Source organism: Protopterus annectens, chromosome 3.part1, assembly GCF_019279795.1.
Source record: "Protopterus annectens isolate FY-2018-M chromosome 3.part1, PAN1.0, whole genome shotgun sequence".
NCBI classification, from domain to species: domain Eukaryota; kingdom Metazoa; phylum Chordata; order Ceratodontiformes; family Protopteridae; genus Protopterus; species Protopterus annectens.
The window spans coordinates 522,475,466-522,498,348 of record NC_056732.1 but is presented as its reverse complement, the minus strand read 5'-3'; the positions used below and the strand labels follow the sequence as shown (position 1 = coordinate 522,498,348).

Sequence of the window (22,883 nt, the reverse complement as noted above, 5' to 3'; positions counted from 1 at the left end):
CAAAGGGACTTGATCAAGGAAGCGAGTGAAATGTTAAAGGATCCTACAGCTGCGGGTTTCCAAGATAAAATGAACATGCAGCTGGCTACCCTTAATTCCATATCTAACTCCTCCATGCGCCTCCTCTCTTATGCGGCCGATGGAGCGAGCAGAGCCGCAGGGACAGGTGTAGCCTTACGTAGGCACGCCTGGATGCGGCTATGCAATTTGGACCCTTTCAAGACGTCTTTCACGAACTCCCCTTTTGATGGATCATCTCTCTTTGGTCCTCAAGTGAAAGAAACCCTGACTAGGTGCGAGACTGATGGCAAGACCCTTTCTGCCGTCGGAGTCCGTTTTCGACTCCTTCTAGGCCTTACCCCAAAGGCCAGAAGGGTGGGAAGATGTGGTTCCGTAAACAATCTCAAGGGACTTCGCCTGACGACAGAGTCGTTTTCCTACCAGAGGCAGAGGTGGGAATAACAATGGTAGACGCCGCCCTAGGGGCAGGGGGTCCGCAGAACCAGGGCAATCGGGAAGCCTTTCCTGACAAGCCCTTTCAGCATCCCTGAGGTGTTGCCCGACTGCCCATCTTCGGAGGCAGTCGGGGAAGATTGTCACTGTACCCAGAAGCCTGGCTATCCCTGACTCGACAAATGGGTACAGTCCATCATTTCGAAGGCTATTCTATCCCCTTTCTTCGCTTTTCCAAATCAGTCAAAAAATCCCTTCCAGATGTTCCACCGCTCAAAGGGATATAGCAGCTTTGGAAATTTCAAAACTGCTTGCAAAATGAGCAATTCAGTCAGTGCCAGCAGACCAACAAGGATCCGGAATCTACTCAAGGTTCTTTTTAGTTCCAAAGAAAACAGGGGACTGGAGACCGATTTTGGATCTCAGTGTCTTGAACAAATCAGTCAAGAAAACAAGATCTCGGATGGTCACGCTGCAATCCATTCTTCCCCTTTTGGGCAAAGGAAACTGGATGTGCTCTATAGACCTTCGGGATGCGTACTATCACATAAAATGAACAGACGCTCCAGAAGATTCCTCCGCTTCAGGCTGGGAACCAGTCATTTTCAGTTCAGGGCCCTGCCCTTTGGTCTCACCACTGCCCCCCGGGTGTTTACCAAATGCATGGCAGTGGTAGCTTCTCACCTGAGACGACAAGGATTCCAGGTGTTTCCATATTTGGACGACTGGCTTCTCACAGCTCCCACCAAGCATCTCCTTCTGATGGCCAGAGATTATACTTTTCGCTTGTCAAAAACTGGGTATTTCAATAAATTGCGAAAAGTCTGTTTTGTCGCCTTGTCGCACTATTACCTACATAGGCGCAAATTTAGATACTATAAACATGTCTGCAAGGCTAACGAACCAAAGGATATCAGACATTCACAAATTGGTGTCACTTCTTCTCAACAACAACAGAGTCAAAGCCAGGTTAGTTCTAAAGGTGTTGGGAATCATGGCAGCGCCATACCCTCCTTCCATTGGCCAGATACCACATGCGGATCCTTCAGTGGATGCTTTTACTCAATGGTCATACCAGGAACTTCCAATGTCTCACACCATTATGATCACGCAAGCGTGCAAAAGCATCTCATGTGGTGGATGTCTTCCCCAGCTCCTGTCGGAAGACCCTTTGTTCCACTTCCTCCGGTTGCTACTCTGACAACGGATGCCTCCCTGATCGGGTGGGGGGGGCATTATCAGGGCAGGACAGTCCAGGGCACATGGCAACCAAACGAATGCCACTTGCACATAAATGTTCTGGAGATGAGAGCAGTGCTTTTAGCGTTGCAAGCCCTTCAAGACTCTCTTCCCTTGGGAACGATTGCAATCCAGACAGACAATATGTCTGTAGTGTGGTACATCAACAAACAAGGCGGAACCAGATCATACCCCTGTGTCGAGAAGCACTCAGACTGTGGCAATGGGCGATTTCTTCTCAGCGTTTTCTGATAGCAACGCACATCCCGGAAGTCCAATCACATTGCGGACAAGTTGAGCAGAGCTATACTCATGCCTCACGAGTGGTCTCTGAAAGACTCTGTAGTGAGAGAAATCTTTCTCAAGTGGGGTCAGCCTTGCTGCGATCTTTTTGCTACTCCCCAAAACAGCAAGTGCAGAGAATATTTCACTCTATTCCCTTTACCAGGCCAACCCAGCAGGGACGCTCTAGTCCAAGTTTGGCCCCGGGGACTTCTGTATGCATTTCCTCCTTTCCCACTGATCTCTCAAGTAATACAGAAAGCTATCGCTCAGAAGGTCTCATTGATCCTCATTGCTCCTTACTGGCCTCGACAAGTGTGGTTCCCCTTTCTACGTCGATTTCTTTTGGAGCGACTGTGGAATCTGGACCTAGTTCCAGATCTTTTGATCCACCAGTCGGGTCAGTTTCATCGCTCCCTCCCCTCTCTGAACCTCACTGCTTGGTTCCTCCAGTTCCAACCGTAGCCAGGCTTCCTCAATTATCTCACTCTGTTAGAGATATATTGATAGCTTCCCATAAATCTTCCACTCGAAAGATTTATTTGAGTAAGTGGAAACGCTTCTCATATTGGGCACAAGGAAAGGACATAGATCCTTTCACCGCTTCCATCCAACTAGTCCTTGATTTTCTAGCTGAACTCTTCCATGCAGGTTCATCTCCATCTACTCTTAAGGTTCAATTGGCAGCTATTTCTAATTTCCATGTGGGTATTTCTGAATCTGCCCTAATGTCCCACAAACTTTGCAAAGCCTTTTTGAAAGGAGTTTTTCTTCTCAGACCTCCTATAAGAAATCCTCCTTCTCCTTGGGACCTAAATTTAGTTCTTGCTTCTTTGATTCTTTCCCCGTTTGAACCTGCAGCTTCATGTTCCTTGAAATTATTATCATGGAAAACTCTCTTTCTGGTGGCTATCACATCAGCTAGAAGAATTTCAGAACTTCAAGCACTCAGTTGTCGTTCTCCTTATCTTGTATTCCATAAGGACAGAGTTTCCTTATGAACTAACCCGTCCTTTTTGCCTAAGGTGGTTTCAACATCAAATCTGAATCAAACCATTGACCTCCCTGTCTTTTTCCCAGAGTATTCAAATAGGTCTGAACAAAAATTACACTGCCTGGATGTTCATCGTCAATTAAGGTACTACTTGGATAGGACGAAACAATTCAGAAAATCTGATCAGCTGTTTGTCTCCTATGCGGAAAGCAGAAAGGGACTTTCAGTTTCAAAGGTATCATTATCCAGATGGCTAACATCTTTGATTTCCCTGGTATATGAAATTAGACAACAAAAATTGCCTAATAAACCTAAAGCCCATTCCACCAGAGCTTTGGCTACTTCTTTAGCCTTCCAAGACAGACTGCCTATTGACACCATTTGTGCAGCGGCTACTTGGGCTACTCCTCACACTTTTATTTCTCATTATAAGTTGGATTTAGCTTCTAGGCATAGAGCTAATTTTGGTTCCACTGTTCTCAAGAGTCTGTTCCGTTAGGCCACCCGGGACAAGGTGCTAGGGACGCGGTCCCATCCAGCAAGAATGAAGGCGAGATAGACAACTTAACATATAGAAGTTATGTTCTTACCATAACGTTCCATGTTAGTTGTCTTCTTCTCGCCTTCTTCTTGCGTCCCACCCTCCTTCCCCTGGCCTGGACAGACCTAGAGGAGTTGTGATCGTGACCTCTCTTTCTACCACCTCTTTCTTAGTCATATGCTATTATGCATATTTCTTCGTTCAGGATGTAGGTCACCCTTTTGCTTCCTGTTGTTAGAGGTGGATTCTGTTTTTACAGTTATACTGTTACTGTTATAAGCTGGGGTTAGCTTACAAACGAGATCTGAGGTAACTCTCGCCTAGCATTGTGGGATATAAGGGGAGCCTCGAGCCGGTGGAACCAACTCTCGAGCTTTTAGAGTGGCCGAGTCGGAGCCGAGGTCGGCTCCGAACCCATCCAGCAAGAAGAAGGCGAGAAGAAGACAACTAACATGGAACGTTATGGTAAGAACATAACTTCTATATTTAGGAACAAGACCATATAATTTCCTTCCATTTTTTCTGGGGCTCCGCATAGTCTGATATTATTTTTTCTTGATCTTGATTGTAAATCTTCCACTTTTTCTAGTAGTTGGTTGTTTTGTTTTAATAGGAAATCTGTTTGGCTGTCATTTTCCATCTGTCTTCAATCTATTTCATTCACTGATTTTTCTGTAGCTGCTGTTTGGTCAGAGCGTTTTGTAATTATTTCATTCAAGTCATCTATTTGTTTCTTGCTTTCTTCTTATTTTCCATACTTTTCTCTAGATTGTCCATTTTCATAGAAAGGTCCTGTATGCGGGTAATTTTAGTCTGAAGTTCCTTTTTTGTGGAGTTTTCCTGAAGAGAAGTCCTTTGAGTGACTCATAGTTGTTTGTCTGTGACAGGCACTACAGAACTTGTGACAGAAAATTTTTTTGGTAAAATATCAATAAAATTGAAATTTCTTCTGAGTAAGTTGTCCACGATATTGAGATGATCAACTGAGTGAAAATTCTTTGTTGTATTTTAAGTAATATTAATAAAATGCTGTCAGAAAACATCTTTTAAGGCAGAGGATCAAAAGAATGCTGCTATCTTCTTGACATATTCCTTCCGAAATCGATTGCATCTTTTTTAATACAGGTCTTGACCAGGTTTGGAGTATATACACACATTGTGCACTTTCAGTTAACTGTGGAATACCAGTCCAGTTGCTTAATTGTGACTTCATAAAATTAATAATGTCCTTTCCTGCCAGTTTTTCTGGTACAGTAGAAAATTGTAGGTTTTCCTTTTGACCTCTATCCTCTTCTACCATTTCTGTAACCTGTTTTCTTGATCAGTCCCATACTCAGCCAGCCTTTTCTTCATTTCGACATCTGTTTTTTGCAGTTTTTATCAGTTCATCTGAATATCTGTTAAAGTTTCTTCCACTATTTTCCAGCCTTTTTTAATTTAACACTGCAGCTCTGACCACATTTGATTTATTTTTCCCCTTGGTTGCTAGGAGCCATGTCTTGCATCAAAGTAGTTGGAGCTTGAACTGCTTTTTACTGAATAGCAGCAGAATTCTTCCCAGTCAGTGTTTTCTCTCTGCCTTTTCTAGTGATTTTCTTTCAGGCTAAGTTTCTTCTTTGCTGGCCTCCAGGCAGTGTACTTACTAGCTGGTAACTGAATTTTAGAGTGGCATAGTTCCAGCCCCTCCCATTTTACTTTTTTTTTTCACACTGGGAGAGCTGAAATTAAGCTGTTGATCAGTGTGCAGCCATCTTGAAGTCCTGCAATTTTATTATTAAGAAATTTGCTCACAATTTCTTATGGACTTTTCCTAGGTACCACATTAGTCTTGTACATACATTTGGATAATCTGGTTTTGCCATTCATTTCACATTATTTTACATTTTACATTTTTATAGCTAACACACTCACTGTGTATCTTAATCATGTTATTGGTATGTTTTTATGAAATTGGAGTAAAAAAAAATACTTTCTAGGCAAAACGTGCTGTGTAATTTTTAATATATCATAGTAAAATATGCATGTTTGCATACTCTTGAGATCCATGCCTATATTTGAGTTTGTCTCTCTTATTTGCAAAACAAAATTAAAGTGGGGTCATCCAGATGTCTTTTCTGAAAATGTCATTAAATATCTTAATGAAGCAAGAGAAGTTAATCAAGGAATTCAGGCCAGAATGCCATTTTGTAGATTGACAGAGACTGTTTTATAGCAGTTAATCAGCTGAAAACAAATGCGTAGCTTATAAGTTCTCTTTAGAGTGTTAAAGTAAAACGAAAACTGTCACATCATGAACACACAATGTTGGTGTGATTTCTTTCCTAAAAGTAGTATGCGTTTCTGTATAAAAGTGATTTTATGTTGTTTTTTTTTGTACACACTGAGCTTTAAGAAACAATATTAAATGTAGGAGCCCAATCCAATACTGTTTTCTAGGTAATTTTGACAGTAACATTCTCTGACAATTGAATGAATAAAATGCTGAACTCTTTTCAAGATGTACGCCCTTAAGTACGAGAACAAATATAGGCAAAAAACAGACTTCTGGGAATGGAGTGGCTGAAAATACTCAGCAGTTAAAAGGCTGTTTATTTCATACTGAAATTTTTGAAAAAAAAACTACTGTGTATGTATTTGTTTCAGTCAGGATAGTTAAATTAAGCAATATAGTCAGTAATGTACAGATCTAGAAGAAATGCATGTGGAGTATGCGATTGGTGTTAAAGGGCAACAACAGCAGCTTTTTGGTTATGTCATAGCAGTTAGCATTGTTGCCACACAGCTGATTTTTTTCCTGTAGTTTAGTTCTCAGCTGGGGAGTGTTCTGTGGAGAACTTGCAAATATTGTCCAAGTATGAATTTTTGCCAGATAGTGCAGTTTTCATCTACTTCCTAAAGACACGCCATAGTTGATTTGACGAGCCTTCCAATTGTTCATAGTTGTACATAGATGTGTATGCTCACTTGCGTTTGTGTGTATCCTATGATAGCATTACTAATTGTATAATTTTGTACATAATTAACTAATGCATCCAGCAAGACGTGGCTTCTCATGGAATGTATAACAGGTGCCAGAAGTTTTACCAAAGCTTAAATTATGCAAGCTGTAAGGCAGCTTCTTATTCTTGACCAGACAGTGCATCATGCCACTATAATGTATAGCAAGAGCAATTCCATGATAAGAACCAGTAGGCTTAGGATTCTGGAAAAGATTCTTCTGCTGTTGAGTAATTGTCAATGTATTGCTGTTTTGTCACTCTGTTCCAGTATATCTGAAAGACTAATTGTTCAGCATTTGATCCTGTATTTGAATCAATTTTATATCCTTCCAAGTTGTAGCATGGTTTTGCTGTGGTCAGCTGTCATTGCTACTTTTATAAATGACATCAAGTGGAATTGTGATAATGGCATTGTTTCTGTAGCTGTATTTTCAGATGGAACAGTAATAATGATATTGCTTCTATATATAAATTGTTTGGTTATTGAAAGCTTGTCATTTCTATAACTAAAGATGTTTACTTGCACGTTGCATTTTATTTCATTATTGCTTTCTACATTTAAAATGTTAGGACAAAAAACGTGTAATAAAGATTTAGGTAGCAAAAGTCTGTGATATTGTGTGTGCGTGTGTATTAATCCATCCCCCTTTCCTGTAGTCATCCAAGTTCTTGGCACACAAGCCATCAGTGTAAACAGTATACTGAAAGATCTTGCATTCATGTGAAAGGCACCGGAGACCAGGCGGATCCAACACACAAGTATTTATTAGCGGAAACACATGAAAACAAGAAGCATAAACGCTATAAATGCAATTTCCCTTACGTTTTCGTCTCAAAGAACTTCATCAGATGGGCGTGTGTGTGTGATGATTACTTGTTTAAAAACCTTTTCTCCCTCAGTTAAACCAATAAAATGCTCTAATCAGTCGTTACATTCAACAGGAATATGGGTTTAAATATATATGTAATATGTATATAAAACATGGTTAAAACTTAATGTGTAAAAAAACATAATATAAAAAGTGTATATATAAGTGGATATACAGAAGTGTAAAGTAGTTGTAAATAAAAGTTGCATTAAATTAAATATAATGCAACACACAAATAGTTCCTGTGTTTATGAACTAAAAATAGTAGTAGATTGGCACCATCTAATGGAGAAACTTGAACCACATAGTGAAATTCTGTCAAAGTTATTTGTTGTACAATATAAACTTTAGTAGAATGAGTCTCTTCATTTAGTTAAAAAATGAATGAAAGAATTACATAAAATATTATGAGTTGTTTGCAACCCATATTCCCAAATATGAGTTGTTAACCCATATTCCTGTTGAATTTAATGACTAATTGATTGGAGCATTTTAATGGTTTAACTGAGAGAGAAAATGTTTTTAAACAAGTAATCATCACACGCACGCCCATCTGATGAAGTTCTTTGAGACGAAGACGTAAGGGGAATTGCATTTATAGTGTTTATACGTCTTGTTTTTTGTGTTCATTGTGTTTTCACTAATAAATACTTGTGTGTTGGATCCGCCTGGTCACCGGTGCCTATATTTGGATTATTTTTATAATCACTCTTGCCAGTTTTTATCTTAAGTGGTACTCGTTTTCATAAAATTTTTAAGCTTAACCAGTATAAGAAGCAGTGAACAGTGCTCCGTGCATAATATTCATGTTTTACAAATTATTCCTTACTCTGATTAGCAGTACAGTGATGCACCAAAAAGTGTAATTTTTTTGAAATCCTGTATAGTAGCTTCAGTTGCCACATTTCTCACTTTCCTTTGGCATCACTGTATTAAACATATGTTTGTAAGTGAATTTACAGTCTGTGTATACATCGCAGTTTATTCTTTTCCCTTTCTGTAATTGTGTTTGTCTGTCTGCCTGTGTGTGTGATACTCGTGCTTTTCTACAGAATAGGTTCAGGAGCTAACATCAGTGAACACAGAATTAAGTATGCATATGCAAACATTCTCATCTGTAATCCATTTTGTACTAAGATGTGGGGGGCAAGTGTGATCTTGAGGAGGAAATGGATGCTTGTATATGTTTTAAGGTATCTAGATCACCTTCAGTTGGTAATACTTAGCCTAAACCCTGTGATTGAGGAAGTAGATTTGACAGGACCCCTGAAGTAAACATGAGGGGGGAATGGAGCTTGCTGCAGTGTATCATCTGCTTTCCCTAAAAAGTAATGTGGCTGAAATACTGTGATAGTTTCTCATTCAGGACACAGGATCAAATGTATTTGTCTTAATGGAAGGCGCATTTGGACCTTTTAATCTTCTAAATCTTCCTAGCATAGAGAAGATGTGGTTTAAGTCCCATTTACTAACTGCAGCCTGTAGGAATAATTGCAGATTAGCTAGCCCTTGCCATCTTCCAATACAGTCTTGTAATATCAACTCTACATTGACTATAGTTCTAAAAAAGGAAAATTATACATATACATACATACAAATATTACAGACAGTGACGCCCTTGTAGCCTGACAATATACCAAAGCGGTTATTTAAACTAGTGCTTTCTTTAAAGTAATTTGGTAGTCTGTTCCATGCATCAGCTACTGTCTCAGAGAGCCAATTATTACACTTCTCATTCCTTTAGAATTTTCTAGATAGGTTATGTGATGATTCTCCTTTACTTTTGATAACCCCAAAAGTTCCCAGAGCAGGTGTCTCTAAATACCCTACGTATCTGAATAAAGTTTCCTTTTAAATATCTATATGAGGGACTGTACAAGTTCAGCTATTTTAGTCTTTCATAATAACTTGAATTTTAACATTCATGAATGCCCTTTGTATATTCCCACTGTACTCTGAAAGGTTTCTGTATTGTTATTCCATACTCAAGTTTGGGTCTGATATAACTAACAAACAATGATTTCATCATTTCTGATTTCCTAGACTTTATATATCTTTTTATACAACCTATCATTAACCAATTAGTTGATCTGATTAGAAAAAGTAAAAACTGGATCTACCCTTGTACCCAGTTCCATAAATGAATCTACAGTTTCAATCACTGTGTGCTGTGTTAAATGTTCACCTTTCAATTTAACTTAGTTTTTGATTAATTTATCATCATGTTATTCTCCTGTGCCGAAATGGTCAAGTTATTCAAGTTCTTTTGCAGATATTGTAATACATGTAATCAGGTTACCTATTTTCAAGTCATCTGCATACAGACTGCACAACACCTCAGATGAAAAAGATACACTTGAAATATACAATCTAAACAAGTATAGGGCCAAGACAGATTCCTGTGGGACACCCTGACTATAACCTCGAATTTCACCTGTCCAGTTGCTGTAAGATGCTTGCCGTGTCCTATTTTTGGAAGCCATGTAGCTATCCGTCTTATCAAGAGTACACCATTTCCTGGTTGTTCTAATTTATTGACCAGTGTTCTGTGCATGACCCTATCAGATGCTGAAGTTAAATGTATATAAATTACATCACAGCACAGTTTTTCATTCATAGTTGTTATATAACATCATGCACAGGTGGAAATACATCAGTAAGCATATTTTGAAAATAGATCTATCATTTTAAGTCCGAACATTTCCAGTTCTGGCAATTTATCCAATATAATCTTCTCCATCATTTTTCCACAACAAGAAAGTAAACTTGTGGGTCTGTATAACTCTGGCTTTGTCCTGTTTTTCTTTTTCCCTTAAAGATAGGTTTAACAAGTGCATATCTGCAGTCTTGAGGGATCTCCCCATGTTTATATGACCTAGTGAATAACAAAATGGTACTATAAGTTCATGCTGAAGTGTTCTCGGGTCTTAATAAACATTCTTTGTGTTTCACTGTTGCAGTCATCACATTTGGGTTGTCTGCTTGCAGTAGCCCTCAGTCGGCCTGATTAACAAAGTCTTGGGTCCTGTGTCGGTTGCTGCCTCATCTTCTGTGACATCAGGTAGTCGGGTATAAAGCATGCAGCCGATGCCATTACACCAGTCTTTCTTGCCGTGTGGCTCCCGAAGCAGAAGCAGTTCACAAGTGCTGGTCGGCCGACTCCTGAAATTTTCGTTTTCGAGTTTCAGAACCGAAGTCTTCAACTAAAGCCAAGTACCCTGTTGGGGAAACTTTTTCTTGCTCTAAACTGATGTCAGTAAAAGTAAATAATTGTATTTCTTGTGGAAAGCAAATACCTCATAAAGATTTTCATTCATACTGTATTCCTTGCCTAGGCCCTGACCACGACGTACCTCGCTGTTGGTTTTGTGCCTTATTTAAACAACGAACTATTCGTCGTCGGTATATTTACGCTTCTAAATACTTTGGTACTCTGTTCAATTATCCAGATATGTCTTCGGTAAGCCATCCGACTTCCGACATTCCGAAAAAACGCAAAGATAAAGACAGAGACAGGCCACCTAGGTCCAAAGCTGCTGGCGATGCTTCTCCTAAGCCAGTCACCAGTTCGCCGGTACTCAGTGAGGCGCTTTCGCAGCCCCTGATACCCGCTACTTCAGATTCGCAGGCCTCTACTGAAACCCATTCAGAGTCCGGTATGCCGCGAGATGCTTCAACTGGGGAACCTGCAGATGTCTCTACCTTGGATGGGTCCGGAGCCGCTGTGCAGGCACCGGCTTCTGAGGGTGTTTTCAGGCCTACTGACTTGCATATTAAACAGACGCCATCTTCTTCAAGGCCTAAAACTTGAACCATGCCTAGAAAATCGATGCCCAGATCGCATGGTCAGGCCTCTATGCCTAAAAAACAAATGATAAGAATAGCTGAAGACCTTATTACTTTAATCAGGGGAAGCCAACTTTCCCCCTCTAAGAGACCTAGGACTGAGTTTGCTCATGATACTTCTGACCAGGATTTGAAATTTCTTTTTCCTCTGATGACCAGGATTTACCCTTATCTACCTATGAGGATTCTGATGCAGAGGACTCTATTCCCTCTGCCCCCCCCCCCCCCCACCACCACCACCAGAGGATTTCTCTTTTGGTGAAACCTTGCATACTCTTAGGGAGCATTTTCGTTGGGAAAGCCAGGATTACTCAGATTCTAAGAAGAGGCTTAGGGATTTCTTACTCCTGCCCAAGCACAGGCCTTTAGCTATCCCTCCTGTACTAGACATTGTTGATGATGCCTTTTCGGAATCTAGCTTGGCCCCTGACTCTCTACCTCCTGCTCCCAGAAAACCTGATAGATATTACAGGGTTCCTGATTCTCACAAGTTCCTTTTTAAAAATCCTACTGCTGATCCTGAGACCATTTCACAGGGACCAAAGGGCATTAAGGCTATTGCTGCCAGAAATCCTACCCCCTCTGATAGAGACTTCAGGGCCCTGGATAGATGGGGTACGAAGGTATACACTTCTGCAACCTTGACCATTAGGGCCTTAAACTGCCAGTTTCATATGTTAAAGTATCAGGAGCATATTATTGGATTACTTAAACAGAAAATTATGATTCCTGATTGTGCTGAAAATAAGGATTTACAGAATTTAATGCATTCTGCTGAACAGGTTGGAAAACATACTTTGCAATGTGGTTTTGATTCACTAGAGGCATCTTGCAGGGCTGCTATCACTGGGTCTGTACTTAGAAGGCATGCTTGGCTTAAGGAGCAATCCTTGGCAAATCATGTTAAAGCTAAATTACTGGATGCTCCCTTAAATCAGGACCGCCTCTTTGGCAACAAAGCAGAAGTTCTTAAAAAGATGGAGGAAAAAGCTAAATCTATGCAAACTGTTAAAGATTTCCTGCAAGTACAACCTCCAAAATTTAGTAGGCATTGGCCCTCTAAGAATTGGTCCTTTTCTGCCTCTTCCAGGCCTTCCCAGTCCAAACCTAGATCCAGCAGAACACCCAAACTTCAGTCCCAGGGTACGCACAGGACTAAGCAGTGGGGGGCTCCCACTTCCAAATCAGGGAGTAGTAAGACCTCCCCCCTGTGGTAAACTGTCTCAGTGACTTAACTTTAAAACTTCCAAGCACTTCTCAACTTACTGCTCCTTTAGGGGGAAAGATTGCTCTGCAGGGCAAAAAACTGGGAACTCATTACCCAGGACAAATGGGTTTTAAATATAGTTTCCCAAGGATACAGATTTCAGTTCCACATGTTACCAACCCCAAATGGTCGGCCAGATCTACCCCCATATCCGTGGGTAGAGGCTCAAAAGCAAGTACTCTTTCTCTTAAGCATAAAGGCTATTCAAACCTTACCAGAAGAGGAAAAGGGACAGGGTTTCTACTCAAGACTTTTCCTGGTACCCAATAAAGAGAACTTATGGTGTCCTATCCTGGACCTGTCTACCTTAAACACCTTTTTGGTGATTCCAAAATTCAAGATGCTAACTCTTCACCAGTTGCTTTCTATGCTAGGCAAAGATGCCTGGTTGGCAACACTCTATTTAAAGGAGGCCTACCTGCACATCCCAATTGGGGAATCTTGCAGAAGATACCTACGCTTCAAAGCAGGCTACATGCACTATCAGTTCTCTCCACTGCCCTTTGGCTTATCTACTGCGCCCAGGGTATTCACAAAGTGCCTAGCTCCAGTCATTGCATTTTGCAGGCAAAGAAATATTCAAATATACGCATACCTGGACGATTGTCTAATTCAAGAAGAAAGCCAGGACATACTTTTGAATCATCTGGCATTTGTACAAAAGGTGCTAACTTGTCTGGGGTACACCATAAACGAAAAGAAATCACATCTGGTACCCTGTCAACAAATTATATTCCTGGGAGCAAGCTTGAATACAACTTCCCAGATGGCTTTCCTCACGCCAGAGAAACAAATTCATTGGACAACCTACTCAAACTAATGGCCACAAAAACTCTGCTATCTGCAAGGCAAATACAGCAAGCCTTGGGGTTCATGGCCTCCTGCATTCCACTAATTCCATATGCAAGACTGCATCTGAGAAAACTACAATGGTATCTAAAAAGCCTTTAGTGTCAACATTCTCAGGATCTAGAAGCAATGATTCCTGTCATACCTTGCCTACGGTTAAATTTCCTTTGGTGGCCAGAGGCCTGCCACCAAAACAAGGGATTCATCAGACTATGCATGGGGGGGCTCACCTGGCAGGGAAGTGTGTTCAGGGTAAATGGAACCAAGTCAAATGCACCTGCATATTAATCAAAAAGAAATGTTAGCTGTACAGAATGCTCTGACAGCCTTCAAGGACCACATTCTTCCAGGACAATTAATGGTAAAGACGGACAACACCACTGTTATGTGGTACATAAACAAGCAGGGGGGTACCCATTCTTACCCCCTCTGCAGACTAGCCATTGCTCTGTGGAACACAGCCTTGAGCTACCAAGTGCATCTACAGGCTCATTCCCTGCCAGGAAAACTAAATACACTGGCAGACGAACTAAGCAGAAGTCTCATGGACCCACACGAGTGGAAACTGGAACCAAAGACTTTCATCATGTTGACAAATTGGGGAGCCCAAATATAGACCTGTTTGCCCCCCCCCCACCCCCACCCCCAGAACTACAAATTGGACAAATTTTGCTCAAGGACTCTCCACAAACAAGCTTGGAAAGTGGATGCTCTGTCCTTCAACTGGAAAAATCTATCAGTTTATGCCTTTCCTCCTCTGCCTCTCCTCTTCAAAGTACTACTAAAGATCAGACAGGACAAACCAAGGACAATATTGATTGCACCAGACTGGCCACGCCAACACTGGTACCCCCTCTTGCGCAGTGTGTCACTGCTGGCTCCATGGCACCTGCCTCAGACCCCTACCCTGTTGTCTCAGCAGGAGAACCAGATTCTGCACCCTCAGCTTCTAACCCTGAACATGGCAGCCTGGCTAATTACCTAACCTCTCCATTGCCATCCCTCCGTAAACAAGTGTTTGATATCATTTTGGAGGCAAGGAGGCCTACTAGTAGAAAATCTTATGCTGAAAAATGGAAAAGATTCTGTGCCTGGAACCATTCCCAAGGGATGGGCACAGCAGTGCCCAACTTACCTCAGATTCTTCAATGCTTAACTGAGATGCTTCACAAGGGCCTTTCTTTTTCCTCCATCAAAATTCACGCCTCAGTCTTTTCAGCTCATTACAACACAGAACCACCCCTCTTCTCTCATCCACTGCTCAAGCAGTTCCTCAGAGGGGCCAAAAACTTATGACCACCCAGGAGAGCCCCAACTCCAGTCTGGGACCTTAACTTTGTATTGGAGAAACTCACTCTTCCTCCTTTTGAGCCATCTGCAAATGCAGATTTAAAATTCCTTTCTTGGAAAACAGCCTTTCTTTTAGCAATCACTTCAGCAAGAAGAGCATCTGAATTACAGGTCCTTATGGCAGTGGAGCCTTTCGTCATCTTTCATGCGGACAGGGTGTCCCTCAGAATCAGTCCCTCTTTCATGTGCAAGGTGGTCTCCAGTGTGGCTCTTGATCAGTCCATTCATTTGCTAACCTTCTTTCCTAATCCACAGAACAAAGGGGAACGGATACTGCACTCCTTAGATGTGCACAGACAACTTAGATTTTACTTGGACAGGACTAAACCTCAAAGGAAATCTGAACAACTGCTGGTGGCATTTGCTGCAGGAGCAGAGGGGAAGGCTATTTCAAAGCAAACCATTTCTAAGTGGATAGGCCATTGCATTAATCTGTGCCATAAGCACCATGCAAAACCTATCCCACATGGGGATTAGTCCCCATTCAACCAGGGCTGCATCTACTTCTACAGCTGTTCTCAGAGGTGTCCCTACTAGGGACATCCTAGAAGCTGCTACTTACTTTCACCAAGCATTATCATTTGCCAAATTTCTCTAAACCCAGAGCTGGCTTTGCCACTGGAGTCTTGTAGGGCCTTATAGCTGCTCCTAATGCTATCTAAATTCCTCCTCCCATCCTTAACTTTGGGAATCTACCCAAATGTGATGACTGCAACAGTGAAACACGAAGAACATAGTACAATTGTGTACACTTACCATAAATGTAGATGTTAGAGTGTATTCACTGTTGCAGTCCTGGTTACCGTCCCTCCAGCCCCCTGACTTCTTTTGGCTATACCTCTACTCTCCTTTACTATGCTTAAAAGCTTTTTGGTGTATTTGCTTTTATGTTGGAGGTATAACTTTATATTTTATTGCTTCCCATTAGGGGGGCACCTGACATCTGTTGCAAGAAAAACTGATGTAATGGCGTCGGCTGCATGCTTTATACCCCTGACTCCTTGACGTCATGGAAGATGAGGCAGCAACTGACGCAGGACCCAAGACTTTGTTAATCAGGCCGACTGAGGGCTACTGCAAGCAGATAACCCAAACGTGATGACTGCAACAGTGAATACACTCTAACATCTACATTTATGGTAAGTGTACACAACTGTACTTTCTGTCTCCTCCCTGTGCTTTGCTTGGGTCCAGTTTGTGTAATTCTTTTCAATATAATCTAATTTGTTTTCAGTATCAGAATTTTCCTGGATGTTACTAGGACAAATTATCACTCCCTTTGTGGAGCCAAATGTTCTGCATAAAATTTTAAGTATATCTATAATCCAGTGTGTCTGTGAATAAATTTTAGAATCTGCACACAGTTCATAGATTAATGCTGACAACCCAGGGGGGCCTTTTTAAGCCTAGCCAAGTTTTCTCGAAAGAAGAATAATATATTGTGTCTAAGTAGGACATTGAGGGCCAGGCATTTATAAGCTACCTCAGGCCATAAGGGACATGGGTGCCAGATTATTAGTTTGTATGTCTTTGCTCTCACCACATCTTGCGTATCTGTAGAATGGTTTCCTATAATGCTCAGTATCTTTATAAAATTTTTCATCAGTGTTTTTTATCTTGTCTCACACTATGATTAATTTGACTCTCCAGTTTATTTCAGTTTTCAAAGTTGTAGTTTGACCTCTTTTCCCTTTTTTATTTATTTTGTCTCTTACCTCAATCAAGTATGTTCGTATGGAAATATATCCTCCCGATGTTAAACATTTTTTTTTTCATTCAAACAATTTCTCTTTCAAAACTTGCCTCATTCCTTCTGTAGTTTTTCTTCTGAATGCATCACTCCAGTTAGTTTTACATAGTGACTGTTTTGCTTCAGTACAATCTGTTATTAAACCTCTGTGCATTGGTTTAGATTTCAGTTTGGCAGAATTATCTAGCAGCAATTTGGTAAAACTTGACATGATGTAACAGTAATTTCTTAAGGAACACAAACGATGTCTAGTGTGTTCCGTTCCCTGGTAGACTTTTTTTACAATCTGAAGCAGTTGTTGTTCCTAAACATCCACTGTAAATTCGTTGCTAATGTCATTGAATCAATACTATTCCAGTCTGCCCCAGCCACTGTTATTGTTCCCTCCTGTGTTTCATGCAAGAAATGTATTGTCCAGTTTGCAGTGATCTTGGAAGACTAGTGCGATTTTGACTCTTTCTGATGTATCAGTCCTTTCTCTAGATATGTTTAATTAATTTTTCAGCAAAAATACAAATTCTGAGACAGTACAAAACTGAAAGAGAAATCTCCTGAAAGGAGGTAGTGTTGATTTAAAATTTATAGGAATGAAAAGGAGCAGTAATAGATAGAGATTAAAGTGATGTTTTAATTAAGCCACACATTTGAAAATGCCCCATTTCTGTGTACTCTTGGAACCACTCTTTATGTATAAAACAATGGGAAGATAGTTGAAGACTTGAAGAGTACGTAATTTTGATATATGCTTATATAGTAAGTATAAAGAAGATAATGTAGTTGTATACATGTATTATCTGTAAAGACTGGGTAGATGGGAAAATTTTTTCTGAATGATTTCACCAGTGCCTTTAATGATCAGCATAACCTCACTGATTTCTTTAATGATCACTTTCCTCTCAGGTGTCATATGTAATACGAGATGAGGTGGAAAAGTACAATCGCAATGGTGTGAATGCCCTTCAGCTGGATCAAACACTAAACAGGCTGTTCACTGCAGGGCGGGATTCTATAATTAGGATATGGAGTGTAAGCCAGCACAAGGTATGTGTATTTCATCTCACATTTTAATGCACCTTTGAAGAGTGTGCTTTATGTTAATGTATGCAGTGTAGCAGTTGAGTATAGAATTCAAGTCCTTTCTTCATTTGTTATAACAAACAGACACAGCCATGTACAATTTTAAGTTAATAGGAGATGGAGATGTTTTGAAAACTTATTTAGTTTTTTGTTTGAGGGTTTTCATAAGTGCAAAGAGTATTGAGAAATGTGGCATAACGTCAAATGGAGATGAGAAGAAACTACTGTATAGAAGGGCAGCCAGCCAAATTTTAGTGTGTGCATATGTCAAACTTTGGACATTTACATAAAAAAGTCACGTATAGTAAGTGGGAAAACAACTTTTTATCATAATAGCTACTCTATCCATAGTATCTTGGAATGTAAATTGCCTTATAGATATAGACAAAAAGGAATGAGTTTTATATTAAGAAAGGCAGAGTGCGAATAGCAATGTTACAGGAGACACATTTATAGAAATGAGCATGTGAATCTGATTTCAGGATGGATGTTCAGAATATCGGTGACAAAGGGAAAGGGGAATAATAATACTGATTGCTAGAGGGGCTCCAGTAGTGATAGAAAGTGAAAAAATACAACAATGGCAGATTTGTAGTAGTAAGGTGCTCTTGGTAAGGGAGGAGGGTTATGCTGACTTGTATTTATATTCCACCCAGAACTGCTATTCTGGGGAGCTTAAGAAAATTTTGGGAGAAGAAATACATTTTTCAGTAGGGAGTATTGCTTATAAATGAGGACTGGAACTTGATTTGGAATAGTGAGGATGTATCAGCAGTACCTAGGAAAATGTAATAAAAGAGGGGAGACTTCTGAAGAAATTTATGAACATATTTGGTATGGAAGATCTGATAGGAGCAATGACAGAGTTTACATATTTTCCAAGTTACAATAACTGGGCTAGACTGGATTGAAGTTATATTTCACAGGAACATGTGCATTTCATTGAAAGCTTTGACAGACATCCTATAACTATTTCAGATCATGCACCAATAAAAGCTAAGATACAAATGCAGAGTAATGAAATAAAAATGACACGCTGGTGGTTCCCCACCTACTTGATAAAATGAGAGGAATTAAAGGAATAGAATAGCTAGTGAGCGGGTTAAAATGAAAGTGGAGTTTAAAATAGTTAGAGATAAGAGAAAGTCACATGGATAAAAAGAGAGAGAAATTATTTTGAGGGGCTGACAAAAGTTAAAATATTGCTGAATAAGGAGAATTCTCAGAAGAAGAAGAGGAGCAACTGCAGATTGCTAAAGAGAAAATAAGGGGGTATTTGGATAATATGCATGAGTTTAGTTGTTAAGCAACTGTTTTTTTAATAACTTTAGAGCTCAAAAGCTTTTAGCACAGCAACTTGGGCAACAGAAAGTAGAAGGGATTGTCACCAGATGTGGGGACCTATGACATGAAAAATAACCAGAGGTCTTATAGAGGTATTACAAATATTTTGGAAATTTTATGAAAAATTGTATAAAGTACAGGAATTTGGAAACCAAGAAAGAGCACAACTGGAAAGATTTATGGAAAATGTAATTATGCCAAGATAAGAGGTGGATGATGGTCAAATATTAAAAGTTAAGATGGGAGGAGATGAGATTAAAAACGGGGATGTATAATCAGTTTACAGCGAAGTCACCAGAAACATTGTATTCTTGTAGAAGTTTTTAAAGTTAGGAAGGAAGAAAGTGAAACATTTGAAAGATTTTATTTAAAAGTATTTTCCAAGGGGAGGAAGCACCAGCATCTTGGAAGAACACTGTGGTGGTTGTATTACCCAAAGATGCTCAAGACCTGTCAGACCCAGCCTCATTTAGACCCATTTCAATTTTAAACCTTGACTGTTAAGTGTTCATGTCTATACTAGCTAAAAGAATGGCAAAGGTGTTGTCAGAATTAATAGATATGGATCCATGATCATCATATTGATCATTGCTGCAAGTAGCCTTAGCTATATGGGTTATATCCTGCCAAAGATGCAACAGCCGGCCAGCTTCCAAAGCTTCAGGGCACTTTACATATGCTAAAATTGTCAGGCAGTTCGAGCTGAGCTGACTGAAAGACAAGCTTGGTTCCTAAGCCCTTCAGAGCTTTACTGTCACGGAACGGTACACATTTCTGAGAGTTTTGAGGATTGATGATCAACTCATACTTTACTTCGATGGGCAGATGAAAACTGAAGTATTTTCCCCCAAAGGGAACTTAGTTTTATTGATACTTTATTACTTTCATCTTTGGGAAAGCTATTTTAAAGATAGGAGTTTTGCGTTTTAATGGACTGACTGAAGACTGTAAACTTTTAAACAGACTGCTCGTTTTTTTCTGTCAATTCAAAAGTGGCATAAAGTAACATTTTTATGTGGAGAAATTGTGTTTATTTTGCCTTTCTGGGAATGATGGTGTTTTAAATTGCCTTTTACCTTGTTTTTCTGTTAAAAAGTAACTTTTGTGGGCTGGTAGTGCTTGGTGGAATTGCTGCTTGTCTTACTTGGGAAGAAGGCACCATTTTTAGCAAGACCATGGAACAGACTACTGATCCCATGGTCAGTCCTTGCAGCCAAAAAAAAAAGAAAAATTAACAACCACCTTTGCCACCCCAGTAGGATTGCATTTTGCCTCAGCCGAAGGTGGGTGACTTTGCTGTTACCATTTATTGTTTCTCACAGCACTCCTCTCTTATTCCAGATCCCTCTGGTATAGCAGCTGCAGCCAGTGTGGACTAGAGGTTAGCCATGTTTTTTGCGGCTGTTGGGGTCCCCTTGTTGGGCAAAGGAGAGCCACTTTTGGCCCTGGGAGAGGGAATGGGGAAGTTTTCCTTATGTCAGAATGCTGTACCCATCCCTGGTGAAGGTGGTGCTGCCATTAATAACACTATTAGCCACATTTTCCCTGTAAAAAACAAAAAAACAGGCATGTATTTAGTCCTTCTCAGTTTTCTTTGGGTAGGAGTAGTTTACTGGGTCTGTCTCAGGGTTTAGTTCTGGTTATTGATCCTTCTTGCAAAGTAGTTTCTAAGAAATGAAAGATGGAGTCCTCAGAAGAGATTCAAGATTCCGAATCTGAACAGGAAGATGCAGGGTTGGCTACAGTTTTTTTGCTCAGATTTCTGATTCACACTTAGAGAGTTCAGTTTCCGATTTTCCCTGTGGGATTTCTTTTTGTCTGAGACTATTTCTAGAATTTGCCAGAGTTTTTAGTGGGAGAACACTGAGGTTTCTCAGACTCTCAGAAAATACTAAGAGTTGTTACAGAAGTATTTTCCAGAACCTGACACCCATTCTTCCTGCTGTGCTTGCTTTAGTGGATGAGTGTGTTTCTGACTGAAATTTAACTGATAATCAGCCATCTGCCCCTAAAATGGCAGATAGAATGTATAAAGCTCCTCAGTCTTTTACATTTTTATACACTATTCCAAACCTGACCCTGCAGCTATAGCTTTAGTTGATCCCATTGCTGCTAAACACTCAGTTAATTCCAATCCTACTCTTCCTGATAAGGATAGACAAACTATTGATAAGTATGGGGAAAAAGTGTATACTTCTACAACTTTGATTTTCAGAATTTTGAATGGTCAGGCTCGTATGTTAAAATTTGTTCTAATTGTAAAAATATGAGGAATGTTTAATAAGCAGTTTCCTTTTGTGAGGAAAAATCAGGTGTTAAGTAATTTAGTTTCTTCTGTTGCACAGGTCACTGGTCATTTGTTTGCAGTGTGTGTGTGTTCCTGTTGGTATTTCTTATAGGGCTATGGCCACTGATACTGTTTGAGGAGGTTTGCATGGCTGCATTCTCATATCCTCCCAGATGTTAAAAATGTAAATTATGAATTCTCCCTTGGATAGAGATTTAGTGTTTGGCTGCTCTGCTGCAGAGGTGATATAAAAGTGTGATAAAGGGGGCGAGCTGTTCCAGGGAATCTGTAAGATTTTTCAGTCCTCCTTTTCCAAAATTTTCAAAGGATTTTCTATCCCCGCATCCAATTTTGGCAAAACAAAAAAAAAAAAAAGACAGAATAAACAGTCTTAACAAAATACATGTAAGAATGCCCTGAATCAACTTATCTACACCCCCACCAGGGGCAACAATATCCTAGACCTAGTCATTACTAACATGAGTGATCGGTGTTCCACTCCTGAAGTCAACTCCTCGTTGGTCAAATCCGACCATAAGCTAATCACCCTAGATATCCACATCCCACCCCCACCCCCCATTAAGGAAACCACCATAAAAAATTTCGCCAAAGCCAACTTCATGCTTCTTAAGACAGAAGTGGTGAACTTCATGACACCCATGCTGATGGGCAAAACAGTTACGACTGCTGTATCCTACACAAATGCACTCTATAAGCACTTAAATGAGTGCATGGATCTTGCTATCCCAAACAGAACCAAGACGCTATCCTCCAAAAAAAAAAAAAGGAAGCTAATCTGGTGGTCCCCTGCCATAAACAAACTCTACAACAGAAGGAAGAAATTGTTGCAAAAGTGAGTAAAATCCCATGAGTGGAGGAGCTCCCTGGTCAGCCTCAGCAAGCATCTGAGATCCCTTATAAGATCCTCCAAAGCTAGCTATGAAAACAAGATTGCCACTGATTCTAAGGACAACCACAAAGCATTATATAGCTATGTCAAAAAATTCATTGACAACACCCAGATCTGCTCTGAGTTGCAGCATAATGGCACAAACATTACAGAACCAACTGATATTGCCAACATCCTGGCAGGTTAATTGCTAACTTTACCCCCCTCACCCCCTGAAGAGCCCGTATCTATACAGGAAGAATGCAGAGTCCCTGTAATCACAACTTCACAGGTAAAAGCAGCACTCTCGAAAACCAAAAACACAGCATCCATGGGACCGGACAACATCCCAGGCTGTGTTTTACATGAACTTCAGAACGAACTGGCTCCCCACCTAAGCACCATGTTCAATCATAGCCTCACATCAGGCTTTGTGCCCACTGAATGGCGTACAGCAACACTTATCCCACTCCACAAAGGGGGAGCCACCACTGATCCTGGGAACGGTCGCCCTATTAGCCTGACGAGCCTGGTCTGCAAGGCCATGGAACATATCATCATGGAATTCATAAACAAAAACATTGGCAACCTCCAAACTCTGGACCCCACCCAGTTCGGGTTTGTGAAAGGCAGATCTTGCCTCCTGAACCTGATCGACTTCTTTGAGGCAGTCACCAAAGCCGTAGACAAGGGTAAGGTGGTTCACACAGCGTATCTTGACCTTGCCAAGGCTGTCAACACCATCCCCCATTCTGGAATTATAGCTAAACTCACTAAACGAGGTATAAATCCCTATGTCACAAGATGGGTTGCCAGCTGGCTCACTGACAGAACCCACACTGTAAAA

General features: G+C 40.4%; 1 protein-coding gene across 1 annotated transcript in view; it reads left to right on the top strand.

The window, feature by feature from the left end:
• The window catches only part of WDR48 (WD repeat domain 48), a 1,921,140-nt gene that overhangs the window by 126,831 nt on the left and 1,771,426 nt on the right, over window positions 1-22,883 (top strand). Inside the window, exon 2 of the mRNA XM_044066951.1 lies at window positions 17,340-17,480. Coding sequence (XP_043922886.1) covers window positions 17,340-17,480 — 141 coding nt within the window. The remainder of the gene's footprint in view (window positions 1-17,339; window positions 17,481-22,883) is intronic.